The sequence below is a fragment of the Anolis sagrei genome, chromosome 1 (assembly GCF_037176765.1).
Source record: "Anolis sagrei isolate rAnoSag1 chromosome 1, rAnoSag1.mat, whole genome shotgun sequence".
NCBI lineage: Eukaryota > Metazoa > Chordata > Lepidosauria > Squamata > Dactyloidae > Anolis > Anolis sagrei.
Genome location: NC_090021.1, coordinates 106,071,266 through 106,090,591, shown reverse-complemented (window position 1 = coordinate 106,090,591; position 19,326 = coordinate 106,071,266). Strand labels below are relative to the sequence as shown.

The 19,326-nt window shown below is 39.2% G+C and overlaps 2 protein-coding genes across 2 annotated transcripts in view; one reads left to right on the top strand and one right to left on the bottom strand.

Moving 5' to 3' along the window:
* The window catches only part of RARS2 (arginyl-tRNA synthetase 2, mitochondrial), a 31,161-nt gene extending 20,156 nt beyond the window's left edge, over positions 1-11,005 (bottom strand). The window contains exons 1-7 of the mRNA XM_060753007.2: positions 10,905-11,005; positions 9,731-9,804; positions 6,838-6,943; positions 6,354-6,437; positions 6,143-6,240; positions 2,568-2,623; positions 1,272-1,355 (exon numbers count right to left, since the gene is read on the bottom strand). Coding sequence (XP_060608990.2) covers positions 1,272-1,355; positions 2,568-2,623; positions 6,143-6,240; positions 6,354-6,437; positions 6,838-6,943; positions 9,731-9,804; positions 10,905-10,943 — 541 coding nt within the window. The 5' untranslated portion in view covers positions 10,944-11,005. The remainder of the gene's footprint in view (positions 1-1,271; positions 1,356-2,567; positions 2,624-6,142; positions 6,241-6,353; positions 6,438-6,837; positions 6,944-9,730; positions 9,805-10,904) is intronic.
* A 157-nt stretch (positions 11,006-11,162) lies between these two features.
* The window catches only part of ORC3 (origin recognition complex subunit 3), a 38,934-nt gene continuing 30,770 nt past the window's right edge, over positions 11,163-19,326 (top strand). Inside the window, exons 1-4 of the mRNA XM_060753006.2 lie at positions 11,163-11,320; positions 14,279-14,330; positions 14,916-15,013; positions 16,621-16,765. Of these exons, the coding sequence (XP_060608989.2) occupies positions 11,297-11,320; positions 14,279-14,330; positions 14,916-15,013; positions 16,621-16,765 (319 nt within the window). The 5' untranslated portion in view covers positions 11,163-11,296. The remainder of the gene's footprint in view (positions 11,321-14,278; positions 14,331-14,915; positions 15,014-16,620; positions 16,766-19,326) is intronic.

The following is a 19,326-nucleotide window of genomic DNA, read 5'->3' as shown; positions in this document are numbered from 1 at the left end:
TTTTGCCCCACACCTTAATCTCCAATTCCTTTTTCCTTCCCGCATCCTTCTTCCCTTCTCTTTAGTAATGGCTCCCCCAATTTAACTTGTTAAGGATGATTAAACAAACCCTTCACCTTTGCTGCAAAGAGAGGAGGGAAAGGAGCAAGTGAGCAAGCAAGAGACTCATTCCTTTCTCTGCTTATTAAGCTGAGATGCAATCACTTGAACGCAGGCAATGAGGAAACTAGCTGACATCCATGCAATAAGAAGAAAAACAGGGCTAACTCCCATTCAAATGGATGTCTGTAAGAAAATAATTGCTTTGTGGATCAGAGGTTGCCTTTCTGCCTGCTGAATTTCAGAAGGATATAATTTAAAGCCATCCACTTAAAAGCCTGTTGTAATGGAAATCTGGACAGATCATTAATCCAACAGTACATTAGGGAAGAACTGTTCTTTTCTTTGTTGGAAAAAAAAAACTTAGCTATCGCATTTTGAACCTTGTTCACATTTCTAGAAAAGATGTTGACCAACCAAATCTAACGAGGAGGAAATAAATGCCAGAAGGTCTTTTCACTTGAGGATAAATCTTATTCATTTTAACATAAAACTTTATTTGCATTCTTTTTATCTTCTTCAGCTGAAAGCTTGGAAATCTACTTTTTTCAGGGGCGATTTGAATGCAATATTCCTGCTTCTTGGCAGGGGGTTGGACTGGATGGCCCATGAGGTCTCTTCCAACTCTGTGATTCTATGATTCTACTTTTAAGAAGAATGTATATAATGTGTTGTCATGACCGGAATCACAGAGTTGCTGTGAGTTTTCCTGCCTGTTCTCGAAGCATTATCTCCTAACGTTTTGGCCACATCTATGGCAGGAATTCTCAGAGGTTGTGAGGTCTGTGGAAACTAGGCAAATGGGGTTTATCTATCTGTCGACTGTCCAGGGTGGAAGAAAGAACTCTTGTCTGCCTGTGGCAAGTGTGAATGTTGCAATTTGCCACCCTGATTAGCTTTGAATAGCTTTTCAACTTCAAAGCCTGGCGGCTTCCTGCCCATGGGAATCCTTTGTTGGGAGGTGTTAACTGGCCCTGAACAACATTCAGAAAACAGTGGAATTCCAGGTATGAAACAATTTAATATCCACGTTAGTCAACATGAGATCAAAGTTACTGATTTCCACAACACAGCTTTATTTTTAAAGGGTCTAAAAGGGCAAACTTTGATAAATCCCAGACCCTGGGATGCAGTTGTGAGGCCAAAAAAAACAAACAAACAATAATTCTTACCAAATTGCATGCCCCAGTCTCCAAGGTAATTTATTCTTTTAACATTATGTCCACAGGCTTCTTTGAGATTTGCTACAAAATTCCCTATAAATACAAACATAATAAGTTATATGGTTCCTCCCAAATGCTCATTTTGATGTAATAATAAAATAATAACAATAAACTTTATTTATTACCCCGCCACCATCTCCCCAATGGGGACTCGGAGGGACTTACATGAGGCCAAGCCCAAATAACACTTACAATAAAGAAAAACCAAAAACACAAACCGAAAACGCAAACAATAAACAATAACATCATAATTACATAAAACATATAAATACATAACAATATAAAAATATGCACAGGCACAATAATAATGGGCAGGCTACATGTAGTGATTAAAAGGACAAACAGATTAAAACTAATTAAAACTCAGGCAAGATAAAAGAGGGAAGCAGGTAATTTACGGAGGTGGGCTCATTTTAGCGGGAGTTGTGGAATCAAGCTTTCCCATGAGGGGGGACGTATACTCCAATGACAGAACTTTGAGGCAGGGCAATCATGTGGGATTATATACCTACTCATCAACACAAACTCCCTTTTTTCCTTCATCGCCCATCCAACAAATACAATGGTTTGATAGAGCGAATTTCTCAGTGGATCTCCAAAACTACTCTGAATGAGACTTTCATGAAATAAAATGTCCCTGTGTTGTCGAACGCTTTTATGGCTGGAATCACTGGTTTGCTGTGAGTTTTCCAGGCTGTATGTCCATGTTCCAGAAGCATTTTCTCCTGACATTTTGCCCACATCTATGGCAAGCATCCTCAAGGTTGTGAGGTATATTGGAAACTAGGCAAGTAAGGTTTACATATCTGTGGAATAATATCCAGGATGGGAGAAAGAACTCTTATTAGAGGCAAGTGCAATGTTGTAATTTATCACCTTGATTAGAATTTAAGACCCTTACAGCTTCAAGGCCTGGCTGATTCCTGCCTGGGGGAATCCTTTGTTGGGAAGCTCAAGCTAAAAAGTACACAAAAAGGTTCTGCAGCAAATCTTTAAATACTAAATTGTGTTTTGGAGCTGAAGAAATAAACATTCTCTCTTTCCAGTATACAGGATCATAATGTGGTTGTTTATCAAGAAGCTACTGCTAATACGAAGAAGATACATTGAAAACAAAAGTGTGGGCCTCAGAACTGGCTTTGAGAAGTCACTCCATCCTACAAGCTACATTTTCTCCACTCCAGTTTAAAGCATCAATATTATGTTATTTCCTTCTTTTTAGATTCCGCTTCAATTGTATCTTACCTATTATTGTAGAACGCAAATGACCTACATGAAACTTCTTTGCAATATTTGGTGAACTGCAAAAAATATTGAGAGTTACTACTTTTAGTTCAGGTTATTTCCCTAATCTAAAATTTAAAAGGCACATAAGAGAGGAAGGCAGTCATATGTACACATAGAATTATCAAACCACTACATCCAAACATATGCATTTCCATGTTCATCTTGTTTCATACAGAGTATAAAAGAAAACATGACTGGGATATCAATCCATGAAAATGTAAAAGCAATACAAAGCAAAAACAATAATTTGAATGCTGGGAGAGCTCATCCATTCCCCAATGGAAGCATAATCAATGTCCTTTGAAAATCTAATACCTTTCTACTAAAAGTACTTTGAGGCAAAATCTTTTTCAGATAGCTATGTGCTGATTCATAGTTCACTTGAGATGAGTTACAAGTATGTTTCCTGGGCATGTATGATGATGGTGATTTTTACATTATTTATTTATTTATTTATTTTATTTACTTTGTATAATCATTATGTAACATGATTTTTGTTCCTGGGTTATAACAATAATTTTCTAATTGGTTCTATCATAGAACATTGAAAAAAAGTTTATTAAACTGCAAAAGTTTTGTTTTTGCACGACATCCTGCAGCAGATTTGGCTATAGTTTTTCAATGAATATCTCATCGAATCTCAACCAATTCAACATAGTTTGTGGCAGCCACAAAAACAAAGTTTCTGGAATAGAACAATTATTTCCAAAGTCAGTACCATATATACTCAAGTATAAGTCAAGTTTTTCAGTCCTTTTTGTATGCTGAGAAACGTCCCTCGGCTTATACCGTAGTCAAGGTTATTGTCAGGTTTTACAATGTAATATAGCTTAGTCATGCACTGCTAATGGGCTTCTATTGAAAATGCTGAGTCATGCATTAACTGTATATAGCACTTCATTTGGGGAATGTGTTTTGGCCTAGTCCAGGTGATTGTGAATGATGTAATCCTGGGTCTGAGTTAAGTCAATGAGTTGGGAACCAATCAGTGATTGCTATGTGTAAATGAATTGTATATAAGGAAGTCATGTACAGTGTATATTCCTCCTTGTGCTGTGATGTTGTTTGTCAAAGGCTATATGTAATTAGAAGAACCTGTCTGCTAAGACAAGATATAACTGTATGCTTTGGTAAGTCTGTAATATCATCTAGACTGGGGGAAAGACAATGGTAAAACTGACAATGGCCGGGCATGTGCTCAAGTGTCTGTAAAAGGTTCCAGAATGACTGCAGGCTGTGGGAGCAGTTGACTGAAAATACTGTGCAGGAAGAAGCTACTGGAAAGCACTGAAGTTGTGCAACTGATCTGCTGCTGTATTGTGAAGTTAATCTCAACAGTTATTTATTATTTTAATCTATTATTATTATTATTATTATTATTATTATTAACAGCAGCAGTAGTAGTATATTATTTCATTCTATTATCAGTTTTACTACATTTATTAATTTTCTCTATTTATTACTATTACATTTATTATTTTCTCTTTTTATTATTCTTATTACATTTATTATTTTACTGTTTCTTATTATTACATTTATTATTTGACTCTATTATTACTGTTATTATCATATTTCCATTATTTTGCTGTATGATGCTGATGATGATTACATTTATTATTTTACACTTTATTATTATTGGAAGGGTATGTTAAGGACACTGAAGGTTAGTGTTCTGGAACAGCTGTTCCAGGAGCTACAGATTTATTTGCTGTGTTTAATGTTTGTTTGCAATCCCAGGGTTGGGATTTTGCGGCAGGGTGGCTTCCTGTTATAGGCTGCAATCATAGGGTAATCCACCTGCCAATTATAGTTAGGTTCCCTGGTCCCGCCCCTTCTTGAGTTTTTGGAGGGAAGGGGCCATTTTTCAGTCAGTCACACAAGGAAGCCAGTCTATAGGACGCAGATCAGCTAGTCCCGTAGGAAAGGCTTCATTCCTCAAAACCTTCCGGGGAAATAGAAACAGCCATCCGGGGTCCATCCAGCGACCATCCAGGGGTCATCCACTGACCATCCAGTTCCAGGGAAACAGAAGGAAAAGGTCTCAAAGGCTCTGGCTGAGAGCTCACAGCCTCTCAGCCTCACAGCACCAGAGGGGAAAACAGCCCTGAAGTTTCCACAGGACATCACTGCAGAACCACAGAATTCCAGCTAAACATCTTCTAGCTTCGTCTGGTAGGTTACTCGGTTTCCAGACGCATTTGGGGATCGGCAGTATTACCCAGACCAGCGAGGCCTAGGTGATGGACGGCCTGGGAGGGATTATAAAGAGTTCTTCCTTATGAGTTAGTACAGTCAAACCAAGTTAGTGCCAGTCTCTTAAAGACTTGAATAGTAAAGCCGTGAAGTTTTGTTTGAAGATTTGTTCCTTAATAAAGACTTTGTTGTACTTTTAAAGACTCTAAAGCCCATTACTTTTGGAAGTCTCTAACAATCTCTCTTCGGGCACCCCGGCTTCCCACTGGGTTTAAAGTGTGCGTTCTATAGAATAAAGACATTTTGTTCGGACCCAGTGGCGACAGAACAGTTAGAATAATGATTTAATCAGAGTTGGACAGTCTTATCTTAAATTACAGTTGTATGTAAATATTCAAAAACATTTAACCTACTGGTGCCTCAATGTAATTTTATTAGTATCTATTTTTATTTTGAAATTCACCAGTAGCTGCTGCATTTCCCAACCTTGGCTTACACTCGAGTCAATACATTTTTTCCAGTTTTTTGTGGTAAAATCAGGTGCCTTGGCTTATATTGGGGTCAGCATATACTTGAGTATATATGGTACTGCATAATTAAAGAGAAAATAACACTGTGAAACCAAGAACAGATTTTCTTTCAAATTTTGTTACATAGTATTATTATGATGTTTGTGTTTACCCCACTTTTTCTCTCCACAAAGAGACTAAAAGCAGCTTACATTAAAATATTTCAATGCAATTTAAAATCTACAAATATATAAACATTAAAACAGAATTAAACATCAATGGTGTTAAAAGAAATCACAGTTAAAATCTGTCCAAATCTATGAAAACACAACTGTGGTTCTTTCACGTGGCTCTTTCTTGTATTCCACTGTTTTAAATGTTTAAAGGGATGAGTCATAACAAAACTCCCACTCAGCATGGAAACCCACTAACTGACTGTGGGCAAGTTACACTGTCTTGGCCTCAGAAGGAAATAAAGGAATTTCTACCACAGTCTTAGTGTTGCCATAAGCTGAAAATGACCCGAAGGCATACCACCACAACATTAACAAAAATGGGAAAAGTGAAGGATGCATGCTCATGTGGAATATGTGTTGGCATAGTCTGTCTGTCTGTCTATCTATCTATCTATCTCTCTCTCTCAAAGCAGTAAGAACTCAGTTAAGGAACACACTCAGTAAAATAGATGACAAAAATAAAACTAAACCCTAAAGAAGCTCATTGAATCTATGTTGTATGTAGTCAAAGATACTTGCTTAACCAGCCCACAGACTCCACTGACATTGAAGACATTTTAGCAATGACTCATACTAACTTGACTAATATACTCACCTAAACTCAATTATAATCTTTTTTGGGGGGAAATCTGAGAAAAGTTCACTTTTTAGTCCATACTGAGGGCCATCGTCAAACACTTGCTGCAACACTGTCTTAGGAAACAAATATAGCAAATATAGGTAATAAGTTAGAAGACAGAAACATAACGTTACATCAAGCAGCTACATTTTCACTGTTTTCATACATGTGAAAGATCGGTTCTTACCTTTGCCAACAACTCTCGATTTATTGTGAAGTTCACTGTTCCATCTCCCATGCCGATTTTGCTCACTACTCCATCACATTTTAACTATAAGAAAGATAAAACACAGAGACAAATGGATTATGCCATAAAAGAGCAGTAAAATCTATACACTCCACATCTGTCAGTTTTGGGAAACTATTACACTGACTGCAGCTGGTTCTCACATACAATAAGATTTTAATCATGCTTTGAGAGTTCAGAAGGACTTTCTATAGCATTTCACATTTGCTGACAGATGAAGTTAGCCAATCCTGTATGCCATTAATAATGAAGAACAATACAGAGGATCTTTTCAATAGCAAGCTAGGCAAGTGTTTTAGTTAGGTGAGTTTTTAACAGATGACAACTTGGTGGGCAATGGGATTTTAACAGATGAGTGTGTGTTGTTGTTCTTTCCTTACTCTTGTGCTTTTCATTACTATTAATTCAGTGGCTTTACGCACACCTTCTTTGCAATATTCTGGGCTTCATGCTGAATGTCTCTCCTTGAATTATCATCAGAGCTGGCATCGGGCACAGAATTCACAAAGATCTGGAAATCAGCTTCCTGCCTGAAAAGAAGTGTGGGAAAAGGAAGAAGTGTCAGCCTCCTTTTACATGGCCAATGAGATTAGGCATCTAAACATTGATGGATCCTGGTTGGAAAGATCTGAGACATCCTCATCTTCAGAAGATTTTGAAATTGCAAAACTCTGCATTCAGTGTGGTCGTTTGGCAATATATCTGTACAGCATAGAAAAATTACTTTTCTGGACTATAGCTCACAGAAAGTCTTAGCCAGTATTGTTTGCGCTGAGGTATTTGGGGAGCTGCAGTTCAAAGAAGTAACTTCTTCAAGATCAACAGCTCCCACTTTGGGCATCAGAGCCAGCAGCCAATGCATATAGGTAGCTCCTTAACCACAGAACCCTAATAGTAAGACTCCATAGAATCGGTTCACCCACAGTGTGAAAGTGAGTCTATCTGTGAACTATTGGGCAATAACTAGAAAAGGGTTGTCAAAATGTACCTTCTCCCAGGGATGTTTGCAGCAGCCTTCATGTCCCCTAGATTTCCTTTGTTTCACCTTACCCCCAAAAATATATTGCTTCTCCCGACAGTTTCTAGAAATGGCAGGTTACATTTTAAATACTCTTCACTATTCAACTATTGGAGCTCCTGGTGTTGCAGTGGGTTAAACCGCTGAGCTGCTGAACTTGCTGACCAAAAGGTCACCTGTTTGAATCCGGGGAACGGGGTGAGCTCCTGCTGTTAGTCTGAGTTTCTGCCAGCCTAGCAGTTTGAAAACATGCAAATAGGAGTAGATCAATAGGTACTGCTCCGGTGGGAAGGTAACACTGCTCCATGCAGTCATGCTGGCCACATGACCTTGGTGGTGTCTATGGACACAGGCTCTTTGGCTTAGATATGGTGGTGAGCACTGACCCCCAGTGTCGGACACAACTGAACTTAATGGCAGGGGAAAACCTTCACCTTTACCTATTCAACGCTAAGATTCCCCCACCCCTATTTTTTCTAAACCACAAAGTCAATGAGATCTTTTGGATTTGGGGATTGATTTTGGGAGCATCTGTGCAGCATGTGTACTCAGGGCAGAAAACACTGCAGCAGTTTACCTTTGTATTTGCAGCAGACTTCCCAAAACATGGCCTTCTGTATTCACTGATTCAGTATCCTCAGGTTCAACCATCCACAACTTGAAAACATGCCCCTCCCACCATGATTTTGCAATTTAATGTAAATGTCACCATTTTATCATAATATGTATAAAATGGGAGAAGTAGCTTCAGCTCTGTTTGCCCATGGAGGGCCCTAGAAGGAAATCCCAATATATACCAAGTGCTTACTGTACACCGAGGCATGAAAAGGGATAATACAATTACATGAGGGTACATGGGATGGATATTGTTCCCACCTGGATATAGTTCTAACTGAGGCCCTTTCCACACAGCTGAACGAAATGCCACATTTTCTGCCTTGAACTGGAATATATGGCAGTGGATTAAGACAACTAAATTAAAAGCAGATATTGTGGATTTTCTGTCTTGATATTCTGGGTTATATGGCTGTGAGGAAGGGCCCTCAGGCCCCTTCTACACAGCTGAATAAAATCCCACATTATCTGCTTTGAACTGGAATATATGGCAGTGTGGACTCAAATAACCCAGTTCAAAGCAGAAACTGTGAGATTTTCTGCCTTGATATTTTGGGTTATATGGCTGTGTGGAAGGGCCCTCAGAAGAGCGGAGCAGGTACAATTTGTCATGGGATTTGCTTGGTCAAATAAATGAGATACTACTGGGTCCTTCTTTCACGACACAAGAGCATATGAACAGAACATATGAGGGAAGATATTGCTTACATTCTGAAATTTCCTGAAAAGGGTTTAAAAAAAAAAAACGATGACTTAGGGCCCTTCCATTGATATAAGCCAGAATATCAAAGCAGAAAATCCCACAATATTTGCTTTGAACTGGAATATCTGAGTCCACACTGGAATATATTTCAGTTCAAAGCAGATAATGTGGGTTTTATTCAGCTGTGTGGAAGAGGCCTATGATATCAGAGGTCATATAGCAATGGATACAAAGCCACTTAATTTCTTAAGCATGCTCAACATTGCACAGAAATTTAGTTGTGGAGTATGACTTATGCATGTTCAACTTGCGGTATGTGCTCACATTAAACATTTAAGGAGATGTAGGTGTTTATTTGTAATTGATTTCTATTAAATATTGACATGTATTCCAACTTCTGCAAATGATTGTTGTCAAACATTACCATGAACGTAATCCAATCACCTAGGCTTTTCTTCATTGTTTCCTCTACTGACTGCCTCCCTCCACCTCATTGGCTGAGCGGCTGAAGCGGGACTCATGCTCTGATTGGAGGAGCTGCATCCTCCCCCGGCTCACTGATGTCATGACCAATCACAGCGAAGCCGGCTTGGGAGGGGGGCGGGCACAGGGAATTTGAATCTGACAGCTCTATATATTCTGTATTTGCCTGCCTAAAAAGCATGTTGACTCTTTGGCAGGCTACTGCAGTTGTCGTCCCTTCTAGCTGGGATAGAAAATAAACTTCGGTGGCCTTGCCTCATCCTGGTGAGATTTATTTGGAAACAGGGAAACTTTGATTGGTGCTTATTGTCTCGCCAGGCTTATCGAGCCCTCCTTTTGGGTCCTCGCGGGCCTCTGCTCAGGCAGGGCCCCCCTGTTCATGATGAACAACGACTAATAAATATTAGCAATACCTTGAATCTTAATTGTGATTTTAAAAGCATGACACAATATTTTAAGAAGGTAAAAAAGGTAAAAAAAATGTGAGAAATAGTGTACCCTTTTTTTGACACCGGAACAGCGCATATCGACTTTATCAAGTTTTCTGGTGGCAATTCCAGAATATGCGAAAGCTAGATTGAAAGGGGAAAAAAATCAAAATTAGCTGAAAGGAAAAATATTTTTGGAAAACACATGTTTCGTTTTACAATAGCCATAACAGAAGGTTAAATTCTGAAGTTTACTATTCTGGAAGGATAATAATACTCTGACATGACCTGCCTTTGGAAAAATGCCCTCGGTAGCACTTTATTTTACCTGCTGTGCAATCTCACCCTACTCTATTTTTTTGGATCCCCTGTCCAGATACATTACACTGCTGTCTCACCCAGTGTTTTAAAATTTTTAATCCATTGAAATCGGCCTGCCAATATGATCAACCTGTGTTTTAAATGTTGTGATTTTATATTTTATATTCTTAAAATGGTTTTGTACTGTACTTTATTTTATTTTTATATTTTTGCTGTGTTCTGTTGTATATTGTTTTACTGTATTGCTGGGCTTGGCCTCATGTAAGCCGCCCCAAGTTCCCTTGTGGATATGGTGGTGGGGTATAAATAAAGTTTATTGTTATTATTATTATTTATGCTAATGCTGCAATCTATCTCAAAGACTGGCTCTACACTGTAGAATGAATGCAGCCTGATACCACTTTAACTGTCATGCTTCATATATTGTACTATACCATTATATTGTAATATTATTAGTAATATTAAATGTAATATAAGTAATTATAATATCATATTATTATTAGTAGCATTATATTTCATTACATTATAATATTATAAATATTATATGTATATACAGTATGTTATTTTACATTATATTATATTATTAGAATAGCACAAGAAACAAGGTGGAGCTGTCTTATTATTGTCCCCCTCTCTCTTTCACTGCCATGGCTCCATGCTATGGGGTCCTGGGAGTTGTAGTTTGGTGAGGCACCAGCACTCTTTGGCAGAGAAGGCTAAAGACCTTATAAAACTACAATTCCAATGTTTCAACAGTATTGAGCTATGGGGTCAAACTGCATTCATCCTTCCATTGAAGTACACTACAAACAGGGATTCAATGCAAGAAGCCGGGCGAGTCCAAGTGCACAAGAAGGGGAAGGGGAAACCATTCGTCGCCACTGAAGGATGAATGCATTACAATTTGCAGAGGAAATCGATACCTGAGCTGCTATGCTCCTCCGAAACCGGCACGCTGCCATGGCTCTTGTTAGAGAACCATTGCCAAGACTCTCTTTTCTCTTCCTGTTTTCCACTCTACCCCCCCCCCCCCATTTGCCGTAGACCAACCCATTTGAGGTGGAGCCTTCCTCCCCCCGCAGCCAGTTGGATTGCTCTGCTCTAGGACGAGCACCAATAGAAGAGACGGACTCGAGAGACTGGGCGGAGCAAAAGGCAGAGGACTGTGCCATTAGTTGAGAGGGAGGGGGAAATGATTGGAAGAGGAGACGCACGGTTGCGCGGGTAAATAGCGAGGTTGCGCATGCGCCGTGTGGTCTAAGTTGCACTGTGGTGGGCTTCTGGAGTCCCCGAGGGAAGTTTGGCTGCAGCTACCATGAGCACGTGCTCAGTTTCCAAGGTGAGTTCAAAACGGGAGGGGATGGAGCGCTCTGTCCCCCTCCTTCCAGGAGACCTCGTGCGCGCAGGGTTTTGTGTCGCCGCGTTCTATTGATTGTATGGGGGGGGGGGGGGTTGTTTTGTCAGGGATGCCTCGCGGGCAGTCTTCCCTGGGGCATGCGCACATGGGGCGGTGGGTATAACCTCTCTGGAGTTGGCAGTTGCGGCGCGTGCCACAGGAGCCCTTACGTCATAGGCGAGAGGGGCGGGGAAATTGAACTCACAGGAAATAAACAGAATCACAGAGAATGGAAGAGGTAATCCAGTTCAAACCACACAGCCAAAGCACTCCCGACAGATGGCCATCCAGTCTCTGGGTTTCTGTGAATTTTTCGGGCTGTATGGCCATGTTCCTGAAGCATTCTCTCCTGACGTTTCGCCTGCATCTATGGCAGGCATTCTCAAAGCTTGTGAGGTCTGTTGGAAACTAGGACAAGTATGGTTTATATATCTGTGGAGGTTTCAGGGTGAGTCTGCTTGAGCCAAGTGTGAATGTTGCAATTGGCCACCTTGATTAGCATTGAATAGCCTTGCAGCTTCAAAACCTGGCTGCTCCTGCCTGGGGGAATCTATTGTTGGGCGGTGATTAGTTGGCCCTGATTGTTTCTTGCCTGGAATTCCCCTGTTTTGAGTGACAGTAAATAAAGAACATTACTCAAAAACAATTTCAACAGAAAGGAAGAAACCATGAAAATGAACAAAATCTGGCCACCAATATTAACAAAACCCTCTAAAATCATAACAGTAAATAAAGAACAATACTCGAAAACAGGGGAACTCCAGACAAGAAACAATCACCTCTCAACAAAGGATTCCCCAGGCAGTAAAAAGCCAGACCTTGGAAACTGCTAGGCCAGTATTAAAATAACTCTAAAATCATAACAGTAAATAAAGAACAACATTCAAGAACAGAGGAACTCCAGACAAGAAATAATCAGGGACAGCTAATCACTTCTCAACAAAGGATTCCACTAGGCAGTAGGAAGCCAGACCTTGAAAACTGCTAGGCCAATAAATGATAATCAAGGTGGCCAATTGAAACATTCACACCTCCAACAGACAAGAGTTCTTTCTTCCATCCTGGATATTTCACAGATATATAAACCCCATTTTCCCAGTTTCCAACAGATCTCTCAACCTCTGAGGATGCCTGCCATAGATGCAGGTGAAATGTCAGGAGAGAATGCTTCTGGAACATAGCCATACAGCCCAAAAAACTCACAGCAACCCAGTGATTCCAACCATGAAAGCCTTCGACAATTCATCCAGTCCCCGTTTATAAACTTCCAGTGAATGTAGTTTGACACCACTTTTAACTGCTGTGGCTCAGGCAGTATTTATACTGCCATATAATCCAGTTCAGAGCCGATAATCTGGATTCTGTGCGGGGCCTCAGTGTTATGGCTTTGTATTTTGATTGAGGGCCCACCACTCTGGCAGAAAAGTCTGAAAAGACCTTGTAAAACTACCCACTCCCATGATTTCATAGTACTGAGAACATCTCAGAACAGCAGTCAGTGAGCAACGACAACTAAAACCCTTCAAAGGGAGATTGGAAAGAGGAAACAGTGCATTTGGGATATAGCCACAGGTTTCAGTCCAACCCAGGCCTGGGCAAACTTGGGCCCTCCAGGTGTTTTGGACTTCAACTCTCACCATTCCTAACAGCCTCAACCCCTTTCTTTTCTTACTAAATTGATTCTGCATCTTTAATCATTAAAACAAGCCACCTAAAACGTGTTGGTGTAATGAAAATCATGCCTAGTTCACGTTTTATCAGTCCACACACTGTCTTGCTGGAGAAAGAAAATATGCCATGCAGATGATCAATAAAGAACAAGTAGTTTACTCTTTGTAATGTAGAACATATATACAATTCTAAAATCAGTTGCATCAACTCACACAATGTCCTTTTAGAGATATAAATGATCTTTCGACATCCTTGTGGAAAATCTCCTTCCAGCAGCTCATGAAGCAAGAACTGTCTCTCTGCAAGCACGTGCACAGCTCAAGCCTAAATATGAAACTCTTGGCAAAACTCCCAGGCTCAACTAGCTCCCTGGCCGTGGCCCAACCAATCAGCATGCTTTGCATTTCCAGTTAACACACACACCAACTGATTTCTTACATGCTGTAACAAAATGTTGGAAACACTTTTGCTTCAGTAGACAGTGATGTTCCAGTTGAAGGGATGCTGAAGAGACCCTTGAGTCTTTGGGTTGCTGTGAGTTTTCCAGGCTGTATGGCTATGTTCCAGAAGCATTCTCTCCTGACGTTTCACCCACATCTATGGTAGGCATGCTCAGAGGTTGAGACGTCTGTTGGAAATTAGGCAAGTGAGATTTATATATCTGTGGAATGTCCAGGGAGGGAGAAAGAACTTTTGTCTGCTTGAGGCAAGTGTGAATGTGAATCAAGACAGTAAATAAAGAGCAACACTAAAAAAAATAAAACGGGAATTCCAGGAATAAAACAGTCAGGGCCAGCTAATGCCTCCCAACAAAGGATCCCCCAGGCAGCAACCAGCCAGCCTTTGAAGCTGCAAGGCCACTAAATACTAATCAAACTGGCCAATTACAACATTAACGCTTGCCTCAGGCAAACAAGAGTTCTTTTTCTCACCCTGGACATTCCACACACATATATATACCTCACTTGCCTAGTTTCCAACAGACCTTACAAGCTCCGAGGATGCCTGCTACAGATGTGGGCAAAATGTCAGGCGAGAATGCTTTTGGAACATCCTTCCCTTCTAGGTTGCAAAGGAGGTTTACTTTGGAACAAAAATCCTCTTAAAATAAATGCATTATAACAGTTAACCGGTTAGCTCAGGATTACAGAAACATAGGAGTTTAGATCTGTTTCTGTCAATCTGGAATGATAATGTTTTGGTGTTTTTTCCTCTACCCTTGCTGTTTAGGGCTGTTTTGTGTTCAAGCCAGATTCAAAAAAGAGGAAGATATCTTCAGCAGGTAGTATGCAAAGATATAATGAATCCACATTAACTAGAGACATCCATAATGTAAATTCAGCCTGTGTATTTTGCAATGTCATATTTATTTCTTCTCGTGTTGTGATTATTCTTATACGATCAGTAATATAACACTTTCTAAGATCCTGCATATAGAAAATAGAGAGATTGTGATATCTGACTTTTAAGGAGTTGGGCATATCTCGTCTAATGCATCTTCATTGTTTTAGATTTAATCATAACTCAAATACTACTCTGGATTGAAGTTGTTGTGCCAGTTTTATGACATAGAGAGTTTTAAAAGAGTAGGCGCCATGACTGTGTAGTAACTTTCACCCTAGACAGTTTTATATTATCTTCTTTCCAGTGTTGGTCTTTATTGCTTCACTGTGTTTAGGCTGCTGATTACATGTATAAAGGAGGCTGTTTATATTGTATGCTTTGAAGGAGCTAGTTGTGGATGTTTATTTCTTGAGCTTTCTGCTGGTAGCAAATGTACCTCACTAAATATGACCTCCTTCAAAAGAATGAAATAAAACATTGCCAATTTTATCTGTGACTACCAATTTCCCTCTTACTTTTCTAGCTGACTACTTTAGTAAAGGTAACAATGATGCTGAGGATAGTGGGCTACGGTTTGATACATGTCAGTCCTTATGGAAAGAGATTAAATGTGAAACAGAGGTGAGTTTTATTTTGGACCGTTCAAGTGAGTTACATGTGATTTGTGCATGTTGACTATGTGTGTTTTGAGAAAAATTCTCTGAAATCAGTATATAACTAAGTTTCAACTAGTGTTAACACTTATTCATATATAAGCCAAGCATAGGTTTAAATGAACAAAATATGACTGCTAATATAGGAGAGGGCCCTCTGGTAGCGTAGCGGGTTAAACCACTAAGCTGCTGAACTTGCTGACTGAAAGGTTGACGGAGTGGGGTGAGCTCCAGCTTCTTCCAAGCTAGTAGTTCGAAAACATACAAATGTAAGTAGATCAGTAGGTACTGCTTCAGCAGGAAGGTAATGGTGCTCCAATCAGTCAGGCTGTCCACATGGCCGGGGAGGTGTCTATGGACACTACCGCCTCTTCAGCTTAGATGAGCACCCCCCACCTCCAGATTCAGACATGACTAAACTTAATGTCAGGGGAAACCTTTACCTTTTAAAAAAAACATAAGAGAGGTTTGCAGGTGCAGTCGTCCATTAGTACTTTTTATCAAAATACACGGAAGGCCTTCAAAAACATACTCCATGCATTTTCATACACATTCTTCCATCTCTAAGATTTTAATAATAGTTAAGAGAAAACATTTTCTGCCAAAAACGAGTATCTGTATTGATCTCATTAGCTAAACCATTCTAGTATTCTGAGGATATCAAGTCATCCAATTGGCTGCTCATATTTGTCATATAAAATTGGAAATTTTACACAATTACACATTGTGCTGTGTTTACAATGGACACTTCAGCTGTACTTCATAAAAAGAAAAAGCTGCCTGTTTAGCAAGCCTTGCAAATGCTGCTTTATTATTAAGAAATATTTGATTTGTATACATATTTCATATACTTATATACCTGGGTTCATGTAAAACTTTCTCAGATCAAAAGGGTTTGAAAGTGAAAAATTTAAGAAACCCTGTTTTAGATTAGAAGCCCTATAATTTATTTATTTTAGACTCCATAATTCCTTCCTACAGACCATGTTAGATGAGTCTAATGGAGCAATACATTAAAAGATCTGGAGGACCCAAAGTTTCCCACATCTGGCAAACAGTTTGCTCCATCTCTGGTTTATAGCTAAGAGAAAACAATTGTATTTTGCTCCTATATCTTGTGCTTATATTGCCCTTAAAGGTCAGTGTGTCACCAGCTGCTCAGTTTATTTTATTTCTGAACATACAAACCTTCTTTGAAGGAATTGTTCTATGAAATTGGTGTGTCCCAATAAGTTCTGAAAGGATCAAATAAAAAACTAGCTCTTATAGGGATATGCCATATTATTTAAGTCTGGTTTTTTAGAAAGAGGAGTCATATACCTCTGTTCATAGAGTTGCACAGTTAAATAGCAACTGAAGTATTGATTGACTGAGAACAATTCAGTAAACCTCTGAAAAGCGTATCTTTGATCACCAAGTACATTATTTTGTCTGCCAACTATTGTCAGGCAAGCTAAATAATTTCATATAATTAGAGCTCAATCACCTTTTGAGATAGTTTGCAGAATACACTGAAGGACAAAAGATTGTCTTCTGTTTTCTAACTGAAAGCTCTGTGTGTTTTCTTTTTAACAGCAAATACAAGAGGATCTCAATAAAAAACTATTTGATAACCTCCTAGATTTTTTGAGAAAATCCCATCTGGATTTCAAACAGAAGAAAACAGAGTGGGCTTCTCGCATGAAGTCTAATGAAATTCCAACTGCAGCAGTTGTTCTAGGTAATGTTTTATCTTGTATTATAATTTATTTATAAAAAGTTAATTATAAATGTCATATTTCTGGGATGACATCAAATTGTAACATGGAGAAGAAATGTGGAAAAATTACTAAGAGCTATTGTAGTCAAGGATCATGATGTTAAGATTAGCAGAATGCCAAGTGAAATGTGATAGCAGCACAGTTATATCTGTGTACTCAGATTTACTCCATTGAGATCTATCTAATGGTGGAGGAGCCAGTTTTAATAGCAACAGGAACACAGGCTTGTTGTGGATTATCACTCTTCAGTGTGTTTTCTAAATAATTTTTCCAGTTACAGTATCTATCTATCTAGCTATCTTATTCATGTATAATTCCTGCTTTTCTCTGTATGATGATATTCGCAGAGGCTACCAATGTATAGCAATACAGATTTAAAACTACAAAAGCTCAAATAAATACATGAATATAAAGACTATAGCAATTTCACAAATTATAAAGTTAAAATTAAAATTAAGTATAAAAGACTTTATATAACACTTGAAAACAGTACCAAATAGCATTAAAAGCCTGTCCCAATCAAGTTGTCAAAGTTGATCAGATAGCCATCCTGACTTCTATAGGGAAGGAGCCCCAAAGCCTCTGAGTAGCCACTGAGAAGGTCTTGTCTTCCCACTGAATGAGCCTGAGAAGATGGAGACCTCTCCCAGAAGTTTCATGTAATGGATCTAAATAATCTGTTTTATCCAGAAATCCCTGAGCTGAGAAGCCGCCACATATCTTGCCTAAAAGTAGAATGTTGGAAATTGGTCTATAGGTAGTCAGTACAGTAGGATCCAGGGAATTTTGTTTTCAGAAAGGTCTTCTTCATCCATGTTTTGACTCTGCCTTTTGAAAGAATCATTGATCAGTTCTCCTTAGCTGTATTGCAGACATCCTCTTTTCCTACTGCCTCCCCTGTCACGTGTGTCATAGGTTCATCATCACTGGCCTAGAGTATCATATAACACTTTGGCCACTAATTGATCTTTGGCTTGACTAGTTCCAAGGAAAGAAGGGGCATTACTTTCCTCAATTTTGCAAAAAAAAAAGAAAAAAGAAAAGTATTAAATATGTATACACATTTCCTTAATTCAGGATTGGGGAAAATGTGGTCTGCAAGCAACCCTTGGCCGCAAACTGATGACTCAGATAAAGAAAAAATTCTGCCAACTTTTTGCCCAATTATTCCAGGTGATAAATCAAATCATTACAGAAAGTGGCAATTTCAATACCCTTCCACAACTACCACCCAACCCCTGCATGAAGAAATAGGCTTTTAAATGGTAAAAAAAACAAAACCAAGTGGCATTACGTTGGTTCCAGTTGTGTTAAGGAATGACACTGCAGTCTGTGGGGAAAAATGTCCCCTACCCTTTTCTCAGTTGCGTGCCCCTGCCTTATGTTATTTTATAGTATTTAAGTTAGTCCCCACAGAATTTTTTCTGCCTAGGCTGTAATGGCTAGGATCCAGCAGGATAATTCCAGTGATAACACTTGATTTTTCAGCAGAATCAGAAGAGTCAATCTTCCTTCCTCCTTGCAGGCTTCTCAGCACCCCCTCCCCAAAAAAACTGATATGGATGCCATGGGAGCCCAGTAGAGCCTCTTTCTGAAGGTGGTAATGGAAAAAGGAACTGACAAAATGAAAGCTCTGCTATTGGATTTAGGTCATCGTATTTCATTTACATTTACTAAGTCAGTAGCCCAGTCCTGTAGATACTCATTCGATTTATTCATTTTCAGGCTTTGCTTGTCTAAACATTTGAGCCCCAAGATGTAGCATAATCTGCTTTATAAAGTCGTTCATGTTTTAAGTGTACTATGTCATGACACAGGGGTGCAGAACACAAAGCCCTTCAGAAATGCAGAATTGATTCCATGTCCTTTGGATCACAAATGACAGATCTGCCTCTTTTTAAGGACAGACCCTCAAATGAGTAAGGGCAGTGGAGGAGAACTGGTGGAGACAGAGCACTGACTTTGGAATGAGTAAACTTAGGGGATCATATGTCGAGAGTTGCAATAGGGTTTTTCTGCCTACATTGAACATAGCAGCTTAGAAGCAATTTTCTAACTTCTTGTAATGTGTCTGGGGGAGGTGTTTCCATGTGTACAGTGCATTCAAATATTATATACCTTGCTTGTTTAGAATAAAAGCTTTCCTATCATAACTCCTTTTCATCATGGTTTGCATTCTGTCTACTCAGTACACTAGTGATATTCCCCATATTTATTTACCAATAAAGAGGTTTTGGGGTGAACCAAAGTGGAAGGAAGAAGTCAAATTGGCCCATGGAAGCATCCAGTCCTGTCACTGGCCCAGGGTTCTTGATAGGAATTTGGTGGTGACCACCTACAAGAAGAATTATTTCTAAAATAGAGATGTGCTCCTCCACTTGAATGGAGGACAGTGAGCAATCTTTAACACCTGTCATATTAGCAACTCTTCACGCTTTTTTACATTTATTTATAGATTGTATAACATGCCTTCCATTCCTTTGTTGATGAGTCAATTCACATATAAGCCTAATAGTGAGAC